This window comes from Dipodomys ordii, unplaced genomic scaffold (assembly GCF_000151885.1).
Source record: "Dipodomys ordii isolate 6190 unplaced genomic scaffold, Dord_2.0 Scaffold117, whole genome shotgun sequence".
Lineage (NCBI taxonomy): Eukaryota > Metazoa > Chordata > Mammalia > Rodentia > Heteromyidae > Dipodomys > Dipodomys ordii.
In genome coordinates this window covers 4,476,280-4,494,443 of record NW_012267333.1, presented here as the reverse complement: position 1 = coordinate 4,494,443, position 18,164 = coordinate 4,476,280, and the positions used below count along the sequence as shown (strand labels likewise).

Below are 18,164 nucleotides of genomic sequence, written 5' to 3'. Positions count from 1 at the left end.
CTATACCCTTTGGTAATATAGTATCTAGAGATAACTTGTTATTAATTTTAGACAGTTACTATTTAAAAAATCAGTTTATGAAAAAATGCACCTTGACCAATGTCCGCCTTTTCATCATTCTTCTCTACTGCTTCCTACTCCTAGCCTCCCCTCAATTTTCCTAGTTTCATAGGAAATTCCTTGAATATTATGATTTCATTCTCCTCCCTTTCTCTCTTCATTTGTGCACCCACATTCCCTTAACCTTCCCCCAACCCCATCTCAAGTACCAGCTTCTTGCTATTCATTCTGTTGGATTTGAGTTATTTTTCTAAGGAATTAAACCATTTGAATTCTCCCTTGTATTAACCACATTTGCATGAATATGTTTGTGAACACTGGCATATAACCTTATATGAATTTATTTTTGTAGTTATATTGATTTTTATTGTATATAACCTCTTTGAGCAATTAATAGACACCTAAAAATTAATGATGGTAGTATAAAACAGATCCTGTCTGTTGTGTGGGTGAAAGTTGGAGTGGGAAATGGAGAAGTGAGAGGATTGTAGAGGGTGAATATTTTCAAAATGCTTCATGTAATGTATGTACAAATGGAACAGTGGAAATTGTTGGTATTAATTTGGGCGGGAGTAGTGGGTGAAGGGAAATGAGAGAGGATGATGGGAGCAAATCTGATCAAGGACATGTCCAAATAAAACCCTTTTACAACTAAATATTGGCCAGAAAAATGTGGAAGAAATATTTCTCCCTTTGCAACATACTGTCCATCAGAGGGTTTGATATTTAGAAGTGTTATGGAATCCATAATAGTATGTATGTGCTGCTTATTTCTAGACCACTTTAGCTTTCAGGGTTAACTTTCTTCTCCAGGCATCTAGATGAATAAGAACCTTTGCCTGTCATTTTTACCCAGTGTTGCTCCCATACATTCCTTATTTCCAATCAACTCAAGGTGCCCTTCCTGGAGAAATAATGTGTCACAGTATTTATGAGGTAAGAGTCATAAGACAGAGAAGCTTTATTTGAATTGGAGTTCTACCGTTTAGATAGGATTGATCTTTGCTAAGTTATCCTGCTCTTTAAGCATCAGTTTCCCTACTTGTTAAATGTGGATTTTTGTTACAAATGGATCCTTAGAAAGTCATATAGACTGTATGAATTCATATGAAAAGCAAGTAGATTGCCTAGCACATGTTGTATTTATAATTCCCAACTTTGTATTCTTCTTGTGTTTGGGCCTTCTTGTGTTTCTTCCTTAAATGACTATAAATGTTCAGTCAAGTCCTTATTGTGCAGAAGAGGTATGTTTGGCTTGGAGATGATGACAAACATCAATTCAATATGAAAAAAGTAAACGTGGCAAAAGCAGACAATGACCAAGCACAATTCTAAAATGAACATGAACCATCACTTTTGTATTTAATAGTTAGAAGCATATGTCTAATGTTCGAGGATTTTCTAACTATTCTCCAACTGATCACAATTCATGTGGAACAAGGAGCATATTTTTTCTCATTTCTCCTTTCTTTCCACAGAGGTAATGACAGTAAGGTTTGGCTTATGATATAAGTGTGAATGTCTTTTTTGATGTTACTTAAAAAATTAAAAGTTTCCAGGAGCCATTGGCTCAGATCTGTAATCCTCACTATTTAGGAGGCTGAGATCTGAGGATCGAGGTTCAAAGCCAGCTCAGTCAAGGAAAGTCCTTTAGATTCTTATCTCTATTTCCAATTAACAACCAGAAAACCAGAAGTGACGCTGTGGCTCAAAGTGGTAGAGTGCTAGCCTTGAGCTGAAGACCTCAGGGACAGTGTTCTGGCCCAGAGTTTAAGCTGACCAACAACAAAAAAAAAAAGAAAGAAAAGAAAAGGAAAGGAAAGGAAAAAAACTATTTTAAAAATAGATGTTTGACATAACTCAAAGGAATTGGGATTAAACTAATCATTCCAATATTTACTTGTTTTTGAGCATACTACCAACATTTCAAAGGAGGAATGAATGAATGAGTGTCAGTGCTGATGTGTGTTGCTTTTGGCCTGATAATTATTGGCGGTTTGAGAGAAAGAAACTGTCGTATTTATCATAGACTTGGCTATGAATTATCTTAGATGGCAGAATTTTATATATAATTCCTAATGATTTTATACTTTTTCTAGGGTGCCACGATGAATCAGATGGAGAAATTCAATCACACCATTATACCACAAGTCACAGAATTTATTCTCTTGGGGATCACCAACAAACCCTATCTGCAAGTGCCACTCTTCGGGATCTTTCTCACCATATACATGGTCACAGTGATGGGCAATCTCGGCATGATTGTCCTCACCCATGCTCACTCTAAGCTCCATACCCCGATGTATTTTTTCCTTAGACATTTGTCAATCACTGACCTTGGTTATTCCACTGTCATTGGACCAAAGATGATGATCAACTTTGTGGTGTGCAAGAATATTATTTCCTTCAATGGATGTGCCATCCAGCTGGCATTCTTTGAGATTTTCATCATCAGTGAATTGTTCATTCTCTCTGCCATGGCCTATGATCGATTCGTAGCCATCTGCAAACCTCTTCTCTACGTGATCATCATGTCAGAGAAAGTGTGCTGGGGCTTAGTCCTTACTTCTTATCTCTACAGCACTTTTGTGTCTCTATTGCTCACGGTTAAGTTGTTTACTTCATCCTTCTGTGGGACTAATGTTATCCGTTACTTTTACTGCGATTGTCTTCCTCTGATATCTATGCTCTGCTCTGACACACATGAACTAGAACTAATCATTTTGGTTTTCTCAGGTTGTAATTTGCTCTCCTCCCTCCTGATTGTCCTCATATCCTACTTGTTTATTCTTGTAGCCATTCTCAGAATGAACTCAGCAGAAGGGAGATACAAGGCCTTCTCCACCTGCAGCTCACATCTCACAGTGGTGGTTGTGTTCTATGGGACATTATTGTTTATTTACCTGAAGCCCAAATCCAGTCATGCTTTTGATATTGATAAAATGGCTTCTGTGTTTTACACCTTAGTCATTCCTATGCTGAATCCATTGATCTACAGTCTAAGGAATAAAGAAGTGAAAGATGCTCTAAGGAGAGCATTAACTTATAAATGCAAAATCCCCACTTAATACCTTAATATTTTGTGGTTTGCTGGGCCTGAGCCTTTGCTTAATATTTTGTCATATATAAAATATTGTCCTAGAACTGGAGGCATGGCCCAAGTTGTAGAACAAAAGTAGTGAGCTAGAGCCAGAGCATGAGGACCCCAGTGACAGAAAAAGAAAGAAAGAAAGAAACAAAGAAACAAAGGATAAATGAGGACAAATCATATTGGTGTTTATAGTAGCTACAACTAATGAAAGTCATACAGATTTTTGGTTAAAGTTAGAGTTGCAGAGTTCTATATAAGTCTCAGAGTTGAGTTAGTCATATATATACGTACATACATACATACTTATATTCTACAGCAGTAACTGGTAGAAAATTTAAATAAGATTGTATGTGATGAATGCATTGGTTCAACAGGAAGCAAGATAGTAAGTAAATATGTGATTATAACATAACATTGCACCTTATTTTTAAAAGTTTGGCTAAGAATGAGGTGACACATTCCATGTCTGAATGGGGATTTAATCAAATCAAGGTAATGCTTTCTATATCGTGGTTAGATTGGTTATCTAATATTGTTTATAAGAAACTATGCAAAGGTACTAGACAATTCTATATCTTCTGGCAGATTCTCATTTTTAGTTTTATTTTTTTTTTCCAATCCTGGGGCTTGAATCAGGGCCCGGGCTCTGTCCTTGAGTCTGTCTGTACTCAAAGCTAGCACTCTACCACCGGAGCCACAGCACAACTTCTGTTTTGTTTCTGTTTGTGTGGTACTGAGAAATTGAACCCAGGGCTTTCATGTATGCTAGGCAAGCAGTCTCCAACAAAGTCACATTTCCAGCCCCATTTTCTTAATCTTTAGCTTCACAGTACACGGATTTAGGATTGAAATGATCAAAATAAGTGTCAATTGGGTTTCTACTGGAATGTCTATTTTAAAGAATAAATGATGATTATTATATAGATTAAAGATGAAGAAATACACTAAATAATTGTTTTCATTTCTAAATCTCTTTTGTTTCCATAATGTGTTTATTATGACATAAAATCCAAGGTAATGCACTAATGCAATGCTTTTTACACTGTGTATGAAGGGGTGTGTGTGTGTGTGTGTGTGTGTGTGTGTGTGTGTACATGTGCTTGTACTGGGATTGAACTCGGAGCCTCTTGCTCTCCCTTGACTTATTTTGCTAAAGGCTGGCATTCTACCACCACAGCCACAGTTCCACTACCGGCTTTTTGCTGGTTATTTGGAGGTAAAAGTTTCATGGACTGGTTTCAAACCATGCTCGTCAGATCTCAGCTTCCTGAGTGAATAGGAATGTAGGTGTGACCAACTGCTTTCTGTCAAATGGCTTCTTTCACCTTTTACACCACTCCAGGCTGATATAGTACATAATCACTGTAATGCATAGCTTCAATTCTTACGTTACATCTTTATTACATATTTATACCTTATATATTTATACTTTATTCATACCTTATATCTTTACTCACACACATGAAACACTCTTTTTGATGGATTTTCTTTAATTTTCTGCATGACACAAGAAGCTGTTGACTTTGGTGTTGAGTAGCTGAGGACAGCCAGCTAAAGAAAATTGTCTCTTTCATTATTTTATCCTCAATATCTAAAGAGTTTATCCTTCATTTGACATTTGATATTTGATATTGAGATGTAACTTTAACAAATTTGTTTTAAATTGCGCATCAAACCATAACATTCACATTTTAATAACTACGACAACATGGTGATTATTCTCAGATAAGAAAGATTGTATGCCTCTCCTTACGGTATAGCATCAAATTGATCTTGCATAGCTATAGGCTACTTCTCTACAGTAGGGAAAGAGCCACTATAGCTAAAACCATCTTAAGGCACACCCCAACAGGGAACTCTCACTGCTGATTTTACTATTGACAAAGAAACTATAAAATCTCTACAGTATACAAGGCAATGCTCCTTTTCAAGTAAATAAATAAATCAGTAAATGGGCTAATGGAAGGGAATCAAGATCCTAAAACATGAAAATATGTGTATTTAGTTCATTACCTGTTAAGAAACCTATTATTAAATTTTACTGAAGTTACCATTATAACTGTGTTATTTGTAATGGAGTTAATTTCACCAGCAAGCAGGAAAAAAATATGTCCAGAATAACATCTGCATTTGTGTTGCTTACATTTTTCTTCAAAATAGTAAAAATTAGAAATATTCCACTGTGAAATATGAAAGCATAAATTATGGTATATTCAAAATACAGAATACTGTTCAGCAATAGCAAAAACTGAACTCCCCATCCCTAGAGAAGCTTTATCTAAGGCAATAAAAGTCATGGTCAATGTTACCTGGCATCTCAATTAAGCAAATTTATAACAAAAAATATTAGGAAACAATTTTGGAGTAATAGAAGTATTGATGGGGAAAGAACAATTTCTGAACATTATCCATATACACTAGACACTTTTTCTTTTTTATCGGTCGTGTGGCTTGAACTCTGGGCCTAGGCATTGTTCTTAAGTTATTCAGCTCTACCACTTGAGCTACAGCACCACTTCTGGATTTCTGGTGGTTAACTGGAGATAAGAGTCTCATGGACTTTCCTGCCTGGGCTGGCTTTGAACTGCGATCCTCAGATCTCAGTCTCCTGAGTAGCTAGGATTATAGACATGAGCCACCAGCACCAGGCTCACTAGACATTTTTAATATAATTTATTATCACATAACCAATAAACAAATTAATATAATATACAATAATATATTATCATATTACATGTTATATAATAGTTTATCATTTCTAGAAAATTCTAGAAAGATGTATATTTTATATATATACATATATATATATACATTATAAAGTGGGAGAAAAATGAGGGAAGGGGTAACAATGTTTGACAAGAAATTTACTCACTACCTCATATATGTAACTGTAACCCCTCTGTACATCACCTTGACAATAAAATTAAATTTAAAAAATAACATTTATGCATATATCTAGAAAAATTATTCTCCAAAAATATTCTAAATATCTCTACTATATATTAAATGCACAAAACATACATATTTTTTCAAGGTATAGAAAATACACTTGTGATACATTTGTAGTGATCTTTACACAAAGGCTTGATGTCCTGTACTGTTTGATTCTTCTCAGGCAGTCATCTAAAGTGTCTCAATTGAAATAGCAGATTAAAGAAAGAGCAAGAGTTTTAAAAGACATACCCTCTTTTTGTATGCAGTGCATACTATTTCCAGAAATAATAACTTTGCCAATTTATTGTTTGAACAAAAATGAATAAATATCCATCACGGAGCTGATGAAATAAATTCTGCAGTGTTATAATTTATTTTAATTTGCTTGCAAAACTATCATATTCTGGGCTTGGAAGTATTCCATTTTTAACCATCTCTACCTGTAAATAAGGTGTTTTGCCAGTTATCTTAATCACTGTGTCCCTTACTGAAAGACTCAGAGCGCAGCAAAGAAGCCCCCAAGGATTGTGGTTAGATGGATTCCCAGAGAAGAACCTAGCAAGGGTTGGCTCTCAGGGAGCATCTTCCCCTAGGGACATGAATTCAATGTGAGGATCTTGGAGTCACCACAGCTTCAAGTTAGGATGTCAACAGTTTATAGAGGCACATCAGCTCACATTGATTCAGCTATGAGGAGAATTTTCACTAACTACATGAAGTCATTCCCCTTTAGAGGTGGGTAGAACATGTTGATTTTTAAAAAATGAGTCCCCCACTTTGATGCAAGAAGATGGAGAATTACATGAAATGAGTAATATAAGATGTATGTTAAGATTTTTTTGTAAGATTTTTAACATTCTTAGCAGTGCAAGGTATTCAATATGATCTGCTGGTTATGTTTTCAAATTGGAAGTCTCATTATGTCTCTTATAATGATTATGTAATATCATGACTGGAACAATGGTGTTTAGTGAGTTTATATATATGATAAGTTGGTTGGTGATATACTATCAAAAATCAAAATTACATATTTATGACACGAACTTGGTCGCAATACTATGCAAAAAAATTTTAAATATATTCTCTATTAAGAATAAAACTATATGTTATAATTTTGTTAGAATTTTATCAATATAATGTTATGATGGCTTGGCATTAAGGTACATACCTTCAGTATCAGCACACAGAAGGTTCAGGTAAGAGGAAAGTGAGTTCAATCTGAAATACCTAGTCAGGATCAGTTTGGGCTACACAGTGAGATCATAAAAAGAAAAAACTCATGATATAAAGGCATAGGCATAGAATAATCTAATATGTGATCAATACAATAATGGAACATGATTAAGCTATCAGAGTAAATTAAATTTGTTAACATTTCCATTGAAATTATACCTAAAAGAAGGATTTTAATTGATGTCAAAGAGGAGGACCTCACATTTAGAAGAGAAATTAATATAAGCAGGTGGTCTTCAGATGTAGAAATCTAGATTTTTTGTTTAAGATGACAAATCCTCTGACATTTTCAGGTGTGTGTGTATGTCTGTCTGTGTGTGTGTGTGTGTTTGTGTGTGTGTGTATCATGTTTAAAACTGAATGTACTTTTCTTGTGACAGTGTCTTATTTGCAACCAATACTGTTCTTGAACTCACAGTCTTCCTATGTCTACTCTTAATGAGTATACCAACCGCCATACCTAGCCATCTTATTTTTTCCCCTAAGCTAGAATCCTTAAACTAATAAATTTTTTGCAGGTTCAAAATAATGGAAATTGAATGAGGAAGACATACAATTTTTAGCAGAAAAATACAAGTCTTTTAATAGAAGTAGAACATTCTCCCATTACTTAGATCAACTGCTTTGAACTCTCATAAGACCAAAGCAGGTGACAGAGTTGAAACATTTCATGTACTTGTGCAACAATGGAACAATGAAGCTTGCTGATGTTGATTTGAGAATGTGGGAGACAAAATCAAGGAAATGCATGGAGGGACTAAGTCTGATTAAGGAAAAGGCTGTTTTGTGTGTAACTTGTTAATAGAAAAATAAGCTTTCTCTCATGTAACTGTAATCACTCTGTACAGCATCTTTATAATAAAATAAAAAGTTTTTTTTAAAAAAAGAAAACTAAAATTTCACCAAACAGCATAAGAGTAAATTACCACAATACTTTGCATTATTCAGGATCATTCATTTCCTCATCTTTTATTTCACACTTAAGATCCAAGGTACAAACTAATAATAAGTCTATAACTTAATAACATCATAAAGCAAGTCCTCAAATGATACATTAGGTTAGGGCATTTAATAGTTTATTATATTGCTTTTTCTCACTCCATACAAGGACATTTGCCCCCAGAAACTTGCACTAATAACTAGATTAGATCAACATATGGCTCAAGAAAATCTAGCCATTTCCCTCTAGAAAATAATATCTGAAGGTGTCTAATCAATCCTTTTGATTCTTTATCCAAACAGATGTGTTTCCAACCCCTCCATGGCCGCTGTAAACATCACTCGGGTCACTGAGTTCATTCTTATAGGTGTTTCAGATCATCCTGAACTGCAGCTCCCTCTTTTCTTCGTCTTTCTGATCATCTATGGGCTGACTGCAGCGGGAAACCTGGGCATCATCACGCTCACCAGTGTGGACTCTCAGCTCCAAACCCCCATGTACTTCTTCCTGCGACACCTGGCCATCATCAACCTTGGGGACTCTACTGTCATTGCCCCTAAAATGCTGATCAACTTCTTAGCAGCCAAGAAGAGCACCTCGTACTACGAATGTGCCACCCAACTGGGTGGCTTCCTGGTTTTCATTGTGGCTGAGATCTTCATGCTGGCGGTGATGGCCTATGACCGCTACGTGGCCATTTGCAACCCTCTGATGTACACGGTGGTGGTGTCCCGGCAGGTCTGCGTCCTGCTGGTGTCTCTCACTTACCTCTACGGCCTGTTCACCGCGGTGGTGGTCACCTCTTGTGTGTTCTCCGTGTCCTATTGCTCCTCCAACGTCATCAACCATTTCTACTGTGACAATGTCCCTCTGTTGGCATTGTCCTGTTCTGATACCTTCTTTCCGCAAACTGTGGTCTTCACCTCCGCAGCTACGAATCTGTTCTTTTCGATGAGTATCGTGCTGATATCTTATTGCAACATCGTCCTGTCTATCCTGAGAATACGCTCGTCGGAAGGAAGGAAGAAGGCCTTCTCCACCTGTGCCTCTCACATGACAGCCGTCACCGTGTTCTACGGCACGCTGCTGTTCATGTATCTGCAGCCTCAAACCAGCCACTCCCTCGACACCGACAAGGTGGCTTCGGTGTTCTACACACTGGTGATCCCCATGCTGAACCCCATGATCTACAGCCTGAGGAACAAGGATGTGAAGGCTGCCTTAAAGAGGGTCGGGGCACACCCTGGCCATTCCATCAGGCAGATGGAATGAAGAGCGCGGTGGGTAAACTGAGAGAGATGACTGCTACTGTCTTATCTATGAAACAGAAGGTTAGGTGACCAGAGGGGAACATGGCAACCAAGGTATTATGAACTGCTGGGCACAAATGCCAGATGGTTGTCCTAGCTACTCAGGAGGCTGAGATCGGGGGATCACAGTTCAAAACTAACTGGGACAGGAAAGGTTATGAGATTCTTATCTTCAATTAAGCTCTGAAAAGCGGGAAGTTGAGCTGTGGTTCAAGAGGCAGAGCCCTGGCCTTGAGCAAAATGGCTCAGAGACAGTTGACAGGCCCTAAGTTCAAGCCCCAAGACTGGCACAAAAAAAAAAAAAAAAGAAAAGAAAAGTAAAGAAAAAAGAATTTCAGAATGAAGACAAGATGGAAATTAAATAAGATAAATTTGAATCAACAGTACACATTATGGACAAGTGAAGAGCAGGTGCTGTTTTGTTTGTTTTTCTGTTTTGTTTCTTCTTGTATCTACTGGAGAATCATAGATCTATACGATCACAATCATCTTCTGAAGCCATAACTTATAAATGACTGAAATCCTTTTCACACTAATTTATCTAATTCAATTAGACAATAATATTTAAAATAAATATATTTTTTCTTACTTTTTCATGGATGTCTAATATGACCACTGACTTTAAGTTCTGAATAAGTATATGAAGATTAAAGTCACTTTTCAATTAATGTGGTATCTAATTTTTAAAAGAAAAATGGAGAAAGAAAACTACTTTATACTGTACTTGATTTTTAAATTTGATAGATTATGTAAAACATTCCATTCTCTTTAAGAATCTTTATTTTATAAAATAAACATTATACAATTGTTTAAGTCTTTACTATATAAAATTTTACATTTTATGATTCTATCATAAATAATAAACCATATATGTCTGGAGATATCTTGTATCATTATAAAACATATTTCTTGCTTGTAATGTTACCTTATAATTTTGATAGGAAAGTTTTACAATTTTAAATTAATACGTGTTACAAAATTTATCTCAGAATTATAAAATTAGAACCATAGGATATTGGGATATTGGTGTCACACACACACACACCCCACACCCCACACCACACCATCACAATCACCATCAAACTAAACCTCAGTTGGAAATAGGCTTTTCTGAGAAAGACCCAGAGTTGAGAGCCTGGGAAAGTATGGGTACCCCCTTCCCTCCACCCACACCTCCCAAGGAAGAGGAAATGTAGAGAGATATGAGGGGCAGATGGGATTGTTGAGCCTTCCTTTCAGGGCTGATACCTGTTGCAAGCTATGGGCAGTGGGTGCCGGGTCCAAGGGTTGGCCACGCCCCCCTCAAATCTGACATGGTTGAAGATCTTCTCTGCCAGGGCAGGAGATTCCCCCACCTCCTTGGAAGCTGGCTTATGTGAATGAGGTGCTCTTTCTATTGACTGATATTTTCTTCTTTATAGGATACACTTCTCTCTTACTTTCAATGTCTATTTTTGGATACAGAATCTTACTAAAAGCCTTAGGCAGATCTTGAAACCTGTAAATTAAGACCTTCCTGGTGTTTGAGATGCATTGCTCTCATTTTAGTTTGTGCATTTGTTTAGTTAGTAGTTACACACTAGGGATGACTACTGTGTGACCATGAGAAGCCTACATAATTTGCCTCCACAACTCTAGTCTGCTCATCAGCTTGGATTCTCTTGAATCATAAATCCATACCTTGTCTACTAGTTTGTTTATTACCTCAATCATTATTATGAGCTTACATTATTTATAAGTTTGACTTTTCCAAGAAGAACCATGGAAGCCACTTTTATTTGACAATACCCTTGTGAGTGATATTTTAAAAATCCCATCTGAATCAATTCAATGCACATATAGCAGGAAAGCTGAAGAAATTCACAATCAGTCTCCACAATCACATTCCTAGATGGTTATCAAATTGTTTCTATTTACTGAGATTAAATCTATGTTTGGATTATGCACAGCAGCTGCATAACAATAAATAATCAATAAACAGTAGAAGAAGCCAAATTCCTTCAACAGGAGAAACAAACAACTTGTGATGATACTCAGAACTATGCATCCAAACAACATCAGCTATATAAAGAAACAAGAAACTACTAAATGCATGTTGCTAAGTGAAAGACATTCATCTAAGAAGACTAACTACATCATTTCAATTTGAATTTTATGTGAAAGGAAACAGTAGAGAAGCTGTCTTTCAGAGGCTTAGAGAGAAGAAGTTGTGGACATAAAGGGTTAAGTAGCTGGAGCACCTAGGATAATTTTTCTGTAGCAAAACTTTCAGCATGTCATTTTCTTGGTGGATAAAGGCAAGGTGTATTTTTCAGTAATCACAAAGCTATAATTTGTAAAGAGTAATTTTAATAAAAAGGATGAAGGGTAATTTTAATGAGGGCATCTTTCAACTAAATCATTCAAAAAGTCTTAAGAAAACTAAAAATATAGAATATGACAAAGCAATGTGTTCTGTTAAAATACGTAAAATAGGCTAACCTAAATAATACTGGCAAAAGTAGCAAGATTGAAGGTAAAAGGCACCACACTGTCTCTAGGAAGTTGTTATAAGACTATAGTTTAATATTTATCATACCAGCATACATACATGAATAATAGAACAGAACAAGTAAATGGATTGCAAGTAATTAGGTTTCAAAGTACTGGAGAAGCGAGTTAAAATAATCAGGGAATAATCAGGGAGAGTAGTCTAGAGTAATTCAAGTGACACTGAATTGTATTAGAGACAGAAGAAACTCATGTTCAGCTTATTATAGACAAGTATGTTTCCAGGTATAAAAACTTTCATGTAGCCGGCGCTGGTGGCTCACGCCTTTAATCCTAGCTACTCAGGAGGCTGAGATCTGAGGATTGCGGTTCAAAGCCAGCCCGGGCAGGAGAGACCTTGAGACTCCTATCTCCAATAAAAAAAAACCACCAGAAAACCGGAAGTGGTGCTGTAGCTCAAGTGGTAGAGTGCTCACCTTGAGCTGAAGAGCTGAGGGACAGCGCCCAGGCCCAGAGTTCAAGTCCCACGACCGACAAAAAAAAAAAAACTTTCATGTAGATATAGCTACACATATTTGTAAATGACTTAGTACACACATATGTATCTCTAAGATCTGTCAGCTGAGAAGGCCTAGAAATATGGGTATACCTCAGTAGACATAAATACATGAAGAATGCAAAAGTTTCAAATGACATTTCAAAGTAAAAGAATCAGAGGCTGCTTTGGCAGGGAAAATAAAGAGTTTTCTTATAAGATGATTCCAAAGATTATCACAGTGTGAGAAAAGAATTATTGAAGGAAGCAGAGTAAGAAAAAGAAAGACAAAGGGGAAGAGTGAGAGAAAAAGAGGGGAAGGAAGAAAGGAAAGGAAGGAAAGAGGGAGGGAAGGAAGAAAGGAAAGAAAGGAGGGAAGGAAGGAAGAAAGGAAAGGAAGGAGGGAGGGAGGGAGAAAAAGGGAGGAAGGAAGGAAGGAAGGAAGGAAGGAAGGAAGGAAGGAAGGAAGGAAGGAAGGGCAACAAAGAGCAGAAAGATGAGATAAAGAAGTGAAAAGAAGGGTAAGCTTTACTTAATATGCCCTACAATAAAGTTCTCACATAGTAATCTTCCCTAATAACTCAGTAAGAAATATGAGATTAATAGTAGTGATCCAATAGAGTCTTCTAAGATGAAACATGTTGACTTTTTAAAATAGCTAGGATAATGGCTGGCATATGTCAAGAAACTATTGAATGATCAATAGTGTTATTGAATAATTATATTAATAAGCAGACCAATTAGGTTAAACCCAATGAAAAATAAACCATTTTTATGACAATTTCTCAAATTCCAGTGCATTTTTATCTTTTTAATTATTTATTTATTTGCTTATTTATGTAGATCACGGGGCTTGAAGTCAAGGCCTGGATGTTTTGTCTGAGATTTTTTTGCTCAAGGATAGCTTTCTACCATTTTGAGCCACAGCATTACTTCTGGTGTTCTAGTGGTTAATTGGAGAAAAAAGACTCATGGACTTCTTTTTAAAGGCTGGCTTTGAACTGCTGTCCTCAGATCTCTATCTCCTGAGTAGCTAGGAGCCACCAGCTCCAGGCTACAATGAATTCCTTTTAATAGCTCCATTAAAATGATGAGCATATGAGTAAACTCTGGCCAATTACTTAGCCCTTCCAATCATAAATCCTATGCATTTTAAATTATTAATTCACTTTAATGTTATTAGAGAGGTTATGTATAGAGGGATTACAATTACATAAGAGTTTTATCAAATGTCTTATAAACATAGTGTTAAGTAAAAGACCTTCAAAGAATTACATATTTTTCTTTTTATAATCTATTTTTATTGTAAAGATGATGTACAAAGGGGTTGCATTTATATAAGCCAGATAATGAGTATAGTTCTTTGGAACAGTGTCACCTCTTCCCCAATATTCTCCAGCTTTTCCTTCCTAACTCCCTTCCCCTGCATATTGTATAGTTCATTTTTTAAATAGTGGCTATTGAGTATCATTGCTTCTTTTATTTACCCTTTGTCCCACCATTTCTGCATTGAAAAATGCTTTGTAATAATTTCAAAATTGATTTATAATCTATCTTTCAAAGTCATATTTAAAGATTGACACTAATAATATAGAAGATAAAAATATTCTAAATATATTTGTAATGATGTATCCTTAGTATGATAGAGCTGTAGATGTACAGCAATTCAAATCCAGTGACTGGCATCAATAAATCTCCTACTGGAGCATGGATTCTGATTTTTCTCGAAACCTTATTTAATTGTTCCCTGGAGTGAAGATCCTTGGGGAGAGAGACACTAACAAAACCCACAGGCAGAAGCCACATGCAGCCATTATGAGGAGGGATAGAAGCACATTCTACCTGGGTAGGTTAAAAAAATTATCTAAAACTGATGGCTTAAAACTTATCAAAATCTGACTCATTGATGGGCGATAGCATCAACATACTGCTTCAAGTCATGACTTTTAGATTAAGTAGAGTTTAATACAGTGGTATTCTTTGGTATACATAAAGATAAGCAGTATTGGCTGTGAGTTTGTTTACATTTTGTATGAATGTATTCATTATGATGCCATATTTCTAAGGAGCACGAGTAGAATGAAAATTCCATTTTAGAATTGGGGAAGTCAATAATAACTCAAGACCAGGATGAGCTAGATGATAATCTTTGTCCTCATGACTTCTTCCTACTGCAATGACTAGATTTTAAGGAGTTCATTGGACAGAGGTTGTCAATCTATCCAGATATTTCCCAAAGAAAATAATATGAGAGTAAGGGGAAGAGATAATCAAATATCATTCCAAAAGTTCATCTTTAGTCCCCCATTACCTAATAGCTAGAAGATTTTCCATCAGAAAGTTAATGGAAAGAGTGTGACATTCATCAATGAAGTACAGACATCAGTCAGGAAAGAAGTATTGAGAACCAGTGATTATGGTGAAGGAAGCAATAAACACAAATGAGATACGTGTAAACTGCTCCCAGAAAACAATACAAAATATGTCAACTCAACATGGAAAGCAACAATCAGGAAAATCTTCATAAGACAGTTGCTATTTCAACACACAATGAAAGGTGTAGTATTGCTCTTTCATTTTTCTTATAGGGAAGAAAATTATAAATGGCATGAAAGAACTCAAAATGACCAGAAGAAAGAAAGAAGAGGCACATGAAAGACTTTATTGTGATTGACAGCTAGAGTCTGATCACATCAAGAGACAGGTTCTTATCTTGGGTCAGTTGCTGTGAGTGGTTGTTGGGGAAACTGAATGAAATGACAATCCAGTGAAAAGTCATTAATTTTTGAGAAAAAAAGTATGAATTACGTTAATACACAGTAAAAGTATCTGAATGCAAATATTTAAGCATTTTTGTGTCTTAGAATTAGAAAATACAAATGACAAACACGGATAAAAAACTTTAGATGAAAATTACAAGAACTTTTCCTTTCCTGGTCTAAGTTCCTTAGCTCTATCTTTAGACTCCAATGAAATTAATAGTTTTCACTGCATATCATTGAATCATGATTGTGCAACTTAAAACAGCTAGGAGCTGGGAAGGTGGCTCAGTGATAGAGTGCTTGCCTCGCATGCATGAGGCCCTGGCTTCAATTCCTCAGCAACACATAAGCAGAAAAAGCCACAAGTGGCACTGTAGCTCAAGCCTAGCCTTGAGCTGAAGAGCTGAGGGATAGAGCCCAAGCCCAGAGTTCAGGCCCAGAGCTCAGACCAAGAAAAAAACAAAACAAAACAGACAAAATCAAGGGAAATATGATATGGATGGGTTCAGAGGATTGCAGAAGAGTTTGAGGTGTTGTGAAGAATTTTTGTGAATGAGTCATTTATTTATTTGTGTTGATGAAAATAGTATGATGCACAGTAAACCAGAGTAGCTTTTGAAAATTTACCTTTATCTATTAGTTGTGTATGAATTTTCTTTTTAGGATCTTAACTTGTATTATGTGGATTGAGCACACCAAAGCATATGATAGAACACAAAACAACATAATGGATAGAAACTAAGGATCTCATTCTGAATATGATTATCTGTTCTATGCTATCCTGTTACATATGTTTATGTATGCATTTTGTAGTCCCAAATCTTTGAATTTGAAAACATCTGAAAGAAAGATCACAGTCTCAGCAACTTGATAAATAAAACCTTACTTTGAATATGCTTCAATTTTTTGCTCTCACTTCTCTCATGTCTCAGTGATAAAAATATTATTCAAGAGCAGTCAATATAATTTAAGTTTCCACGGACCAAGAAGTAGGTATATTATATTGAGAACATAATAATACAGTGTGGACCTGAGTAAGAAATGTGCATTTTAACACCAATCTTACCCAAACCAGTAATTTTATGTTAGTTCTGTTTCTTCTGTTTCATCCTATTCTTGGTCATTTGTTTAAAAGAATGAATGTTTCCTGAGAAGAAACAAGAGACATATGAACCTGGTTGAAACTCTCTTAAAGTTAGCTGTTTTTGTAAATTAACTGACTTGTTCATTTATCATTAAGATTATGATGAAAGTTCAACTGCCTGGATACATTACCAATGTGAAGTAGATAAAAGTAGATGAACACAAAACTGTGTCTCTGTCATCAATGGAACAAAGAGTAGTCATTTCTGCACAGGCAAGGTGGTAAATCTGTGAAGTCAAGGGTTGTGTTTTACTTTATGCTCTGGATAGCATCTGCTTCCTGAGACCATAACTTAAGATATTTTAATTAAACTATTGCTTAAATACCATAGTGAGAAACCCTCTGGATAGAAACGGAAACAATGGAACCCTGTTACCGAACCAATTCTTGTATAAATAATGATTTAAGGGAAAATAAATATCCCTTATATACATTTATCTGTTTCTGCTACCCATCCCATTTCCAGAAGCCAAGTTTATTAACAATTCCTACATGAAAGAAAAAAGTACCTTCACAAATAGGAACGTGTTAAAACACTCTCCATATATGTTGCATTGTAAATGCACCGCTTGGAATTCATTCTCCTATTTCTTCCATCCAGAGGTGAAGAAGGCACATGGCTCAGATCAATTGCACCCAAGTGAAGGAGTTCATCCTCATGGGCCTCACGGACCGCCCGGAGTGGAAGATGCCTCTCTTCCTGGTATTCTTGTCCATCTACCTCTTCACCGCTGTAGGCAATCTAGGTTTGATCCTGGTCATTAGAATAGATGCAAGACTCCACACCCCCATGTACTTCTTCCTTAGCAACCTGGCATTTGTTGACTTCTGTTACGCTTCTGTCATTACACCCAAGATGCTGGGGAATTTTCTGTACAAACAAAATGTGATATCCTTCAATGCCTGTGCAGCTCAGTTAGGCTGCTTTCTCACCTTTATGGTGTCAGAGTGCTTGCTGCTGGCCTCAATGGCCTACGATAGATATGCAGCCATTTGTAACCCTCTTCTCTATATGATCACCATGTCCCCAGGAATCTGCATTCAGCTCGTAGTGGTTCCTTACAGCTATAGCTTCCTGATGGCTCTGTTTCACACCATCCTTACCTTTCGCCTCTCCTACTGTCACTCCAACGTCATCAATCACTTCTATTGTGATGACATGCCCTTGCTCAGACTCACCTGCTCTGACACCAGCTACAAGCAGCTCTGGATTTTGACCTGTGCTGGTATCACATTCATCTCTTCTGTTCTGATTGTCTCTGTGTCCTACATGTTCATTGTTTCTGCCATATTGAGGATGCGCTCCGCTGAGGGAAGACGCAAAGCCTTCTCCACCTGTAGCTCCCACATGCTGGCTGTCACCATATTCTATGGGACCCTGATCTTTATGTACCTACAGCCAAGCTCTAGCCATTCTCTTGACACAGATAAGTTGGCTTCTGTCTTCTATACAGTAATCATCCCCATGTTGAACCCCCTGATTTATAGCCTCAGGAACAAGGATGTGAAAGATGCCCTGAAGAAAGTTACTATGAGTAGAGACCAGGCTTTTGTGTTTCTGAAAGTAAGATAATGATTTTCATTAACTAAGGTTGGTTTTCTGTTATGGCCTCTGATTCCCTCCATTCATAAAATTAACATAATGCTTGGTTCTTAGTTGGTGAT

General features: G+C 36.5%; 3 protein-coding genes across 3 annotated transcripts; all 3 read left to right on the top strand.

The window, feature by feature from the left end:
• Positions 1 to 2,168: 2,168 nt before the first annotated feature.
• LOC105995379 (olfactory receptor 8K1) lies at positions 2,169 to 3,128 on the top strand. The gene has a single exon (XM_013029082.1). The coding sequence runs from the start codon at positions 2,169 to 2,171 to the stop codon at positions 3,126 to 3,128; it is 960 nt and encodes a 319-aa protein (XP_012884536.1).
• A 5,451-nt stretch (positions 3,129 to 8,579) lies between these two features.
• Positions 8,580 to 10,951, top strand: LOC105995339 (olfactory receptor 8J3-like). Its single transcript, XM_013029043.1, has 2 exons — positions 8,580 to 9,487; positions 10,879 to 10,951. The coding sequence occupies exons 1-2, from the start codon at positions 8,580 to 8,582 to the stop codon at positions 10,949 to 10,951; spliced, it is 981 nt and encodes a 326-aa protein (XP_012884497.1).
• Positions 10,952 to 17,115: 6,164 nt separating this feature from the next.
• On the top strand, positions 17,116 to 18,072 carry LOC105995407 (olfactory receptor 8U8). The gene has a single exon (XM_013029118.1). The coding sequence runs from the start codon at positions 17,116 to 17,118 to the stop codon at positions 18,070 to 18,072; it is 957 nt and encodes a 318-aa protein (XP_012884572.1).
• The last annotated feature ends 92 nt before the right edge of the window (positions 18,073 to 18,164 follow it).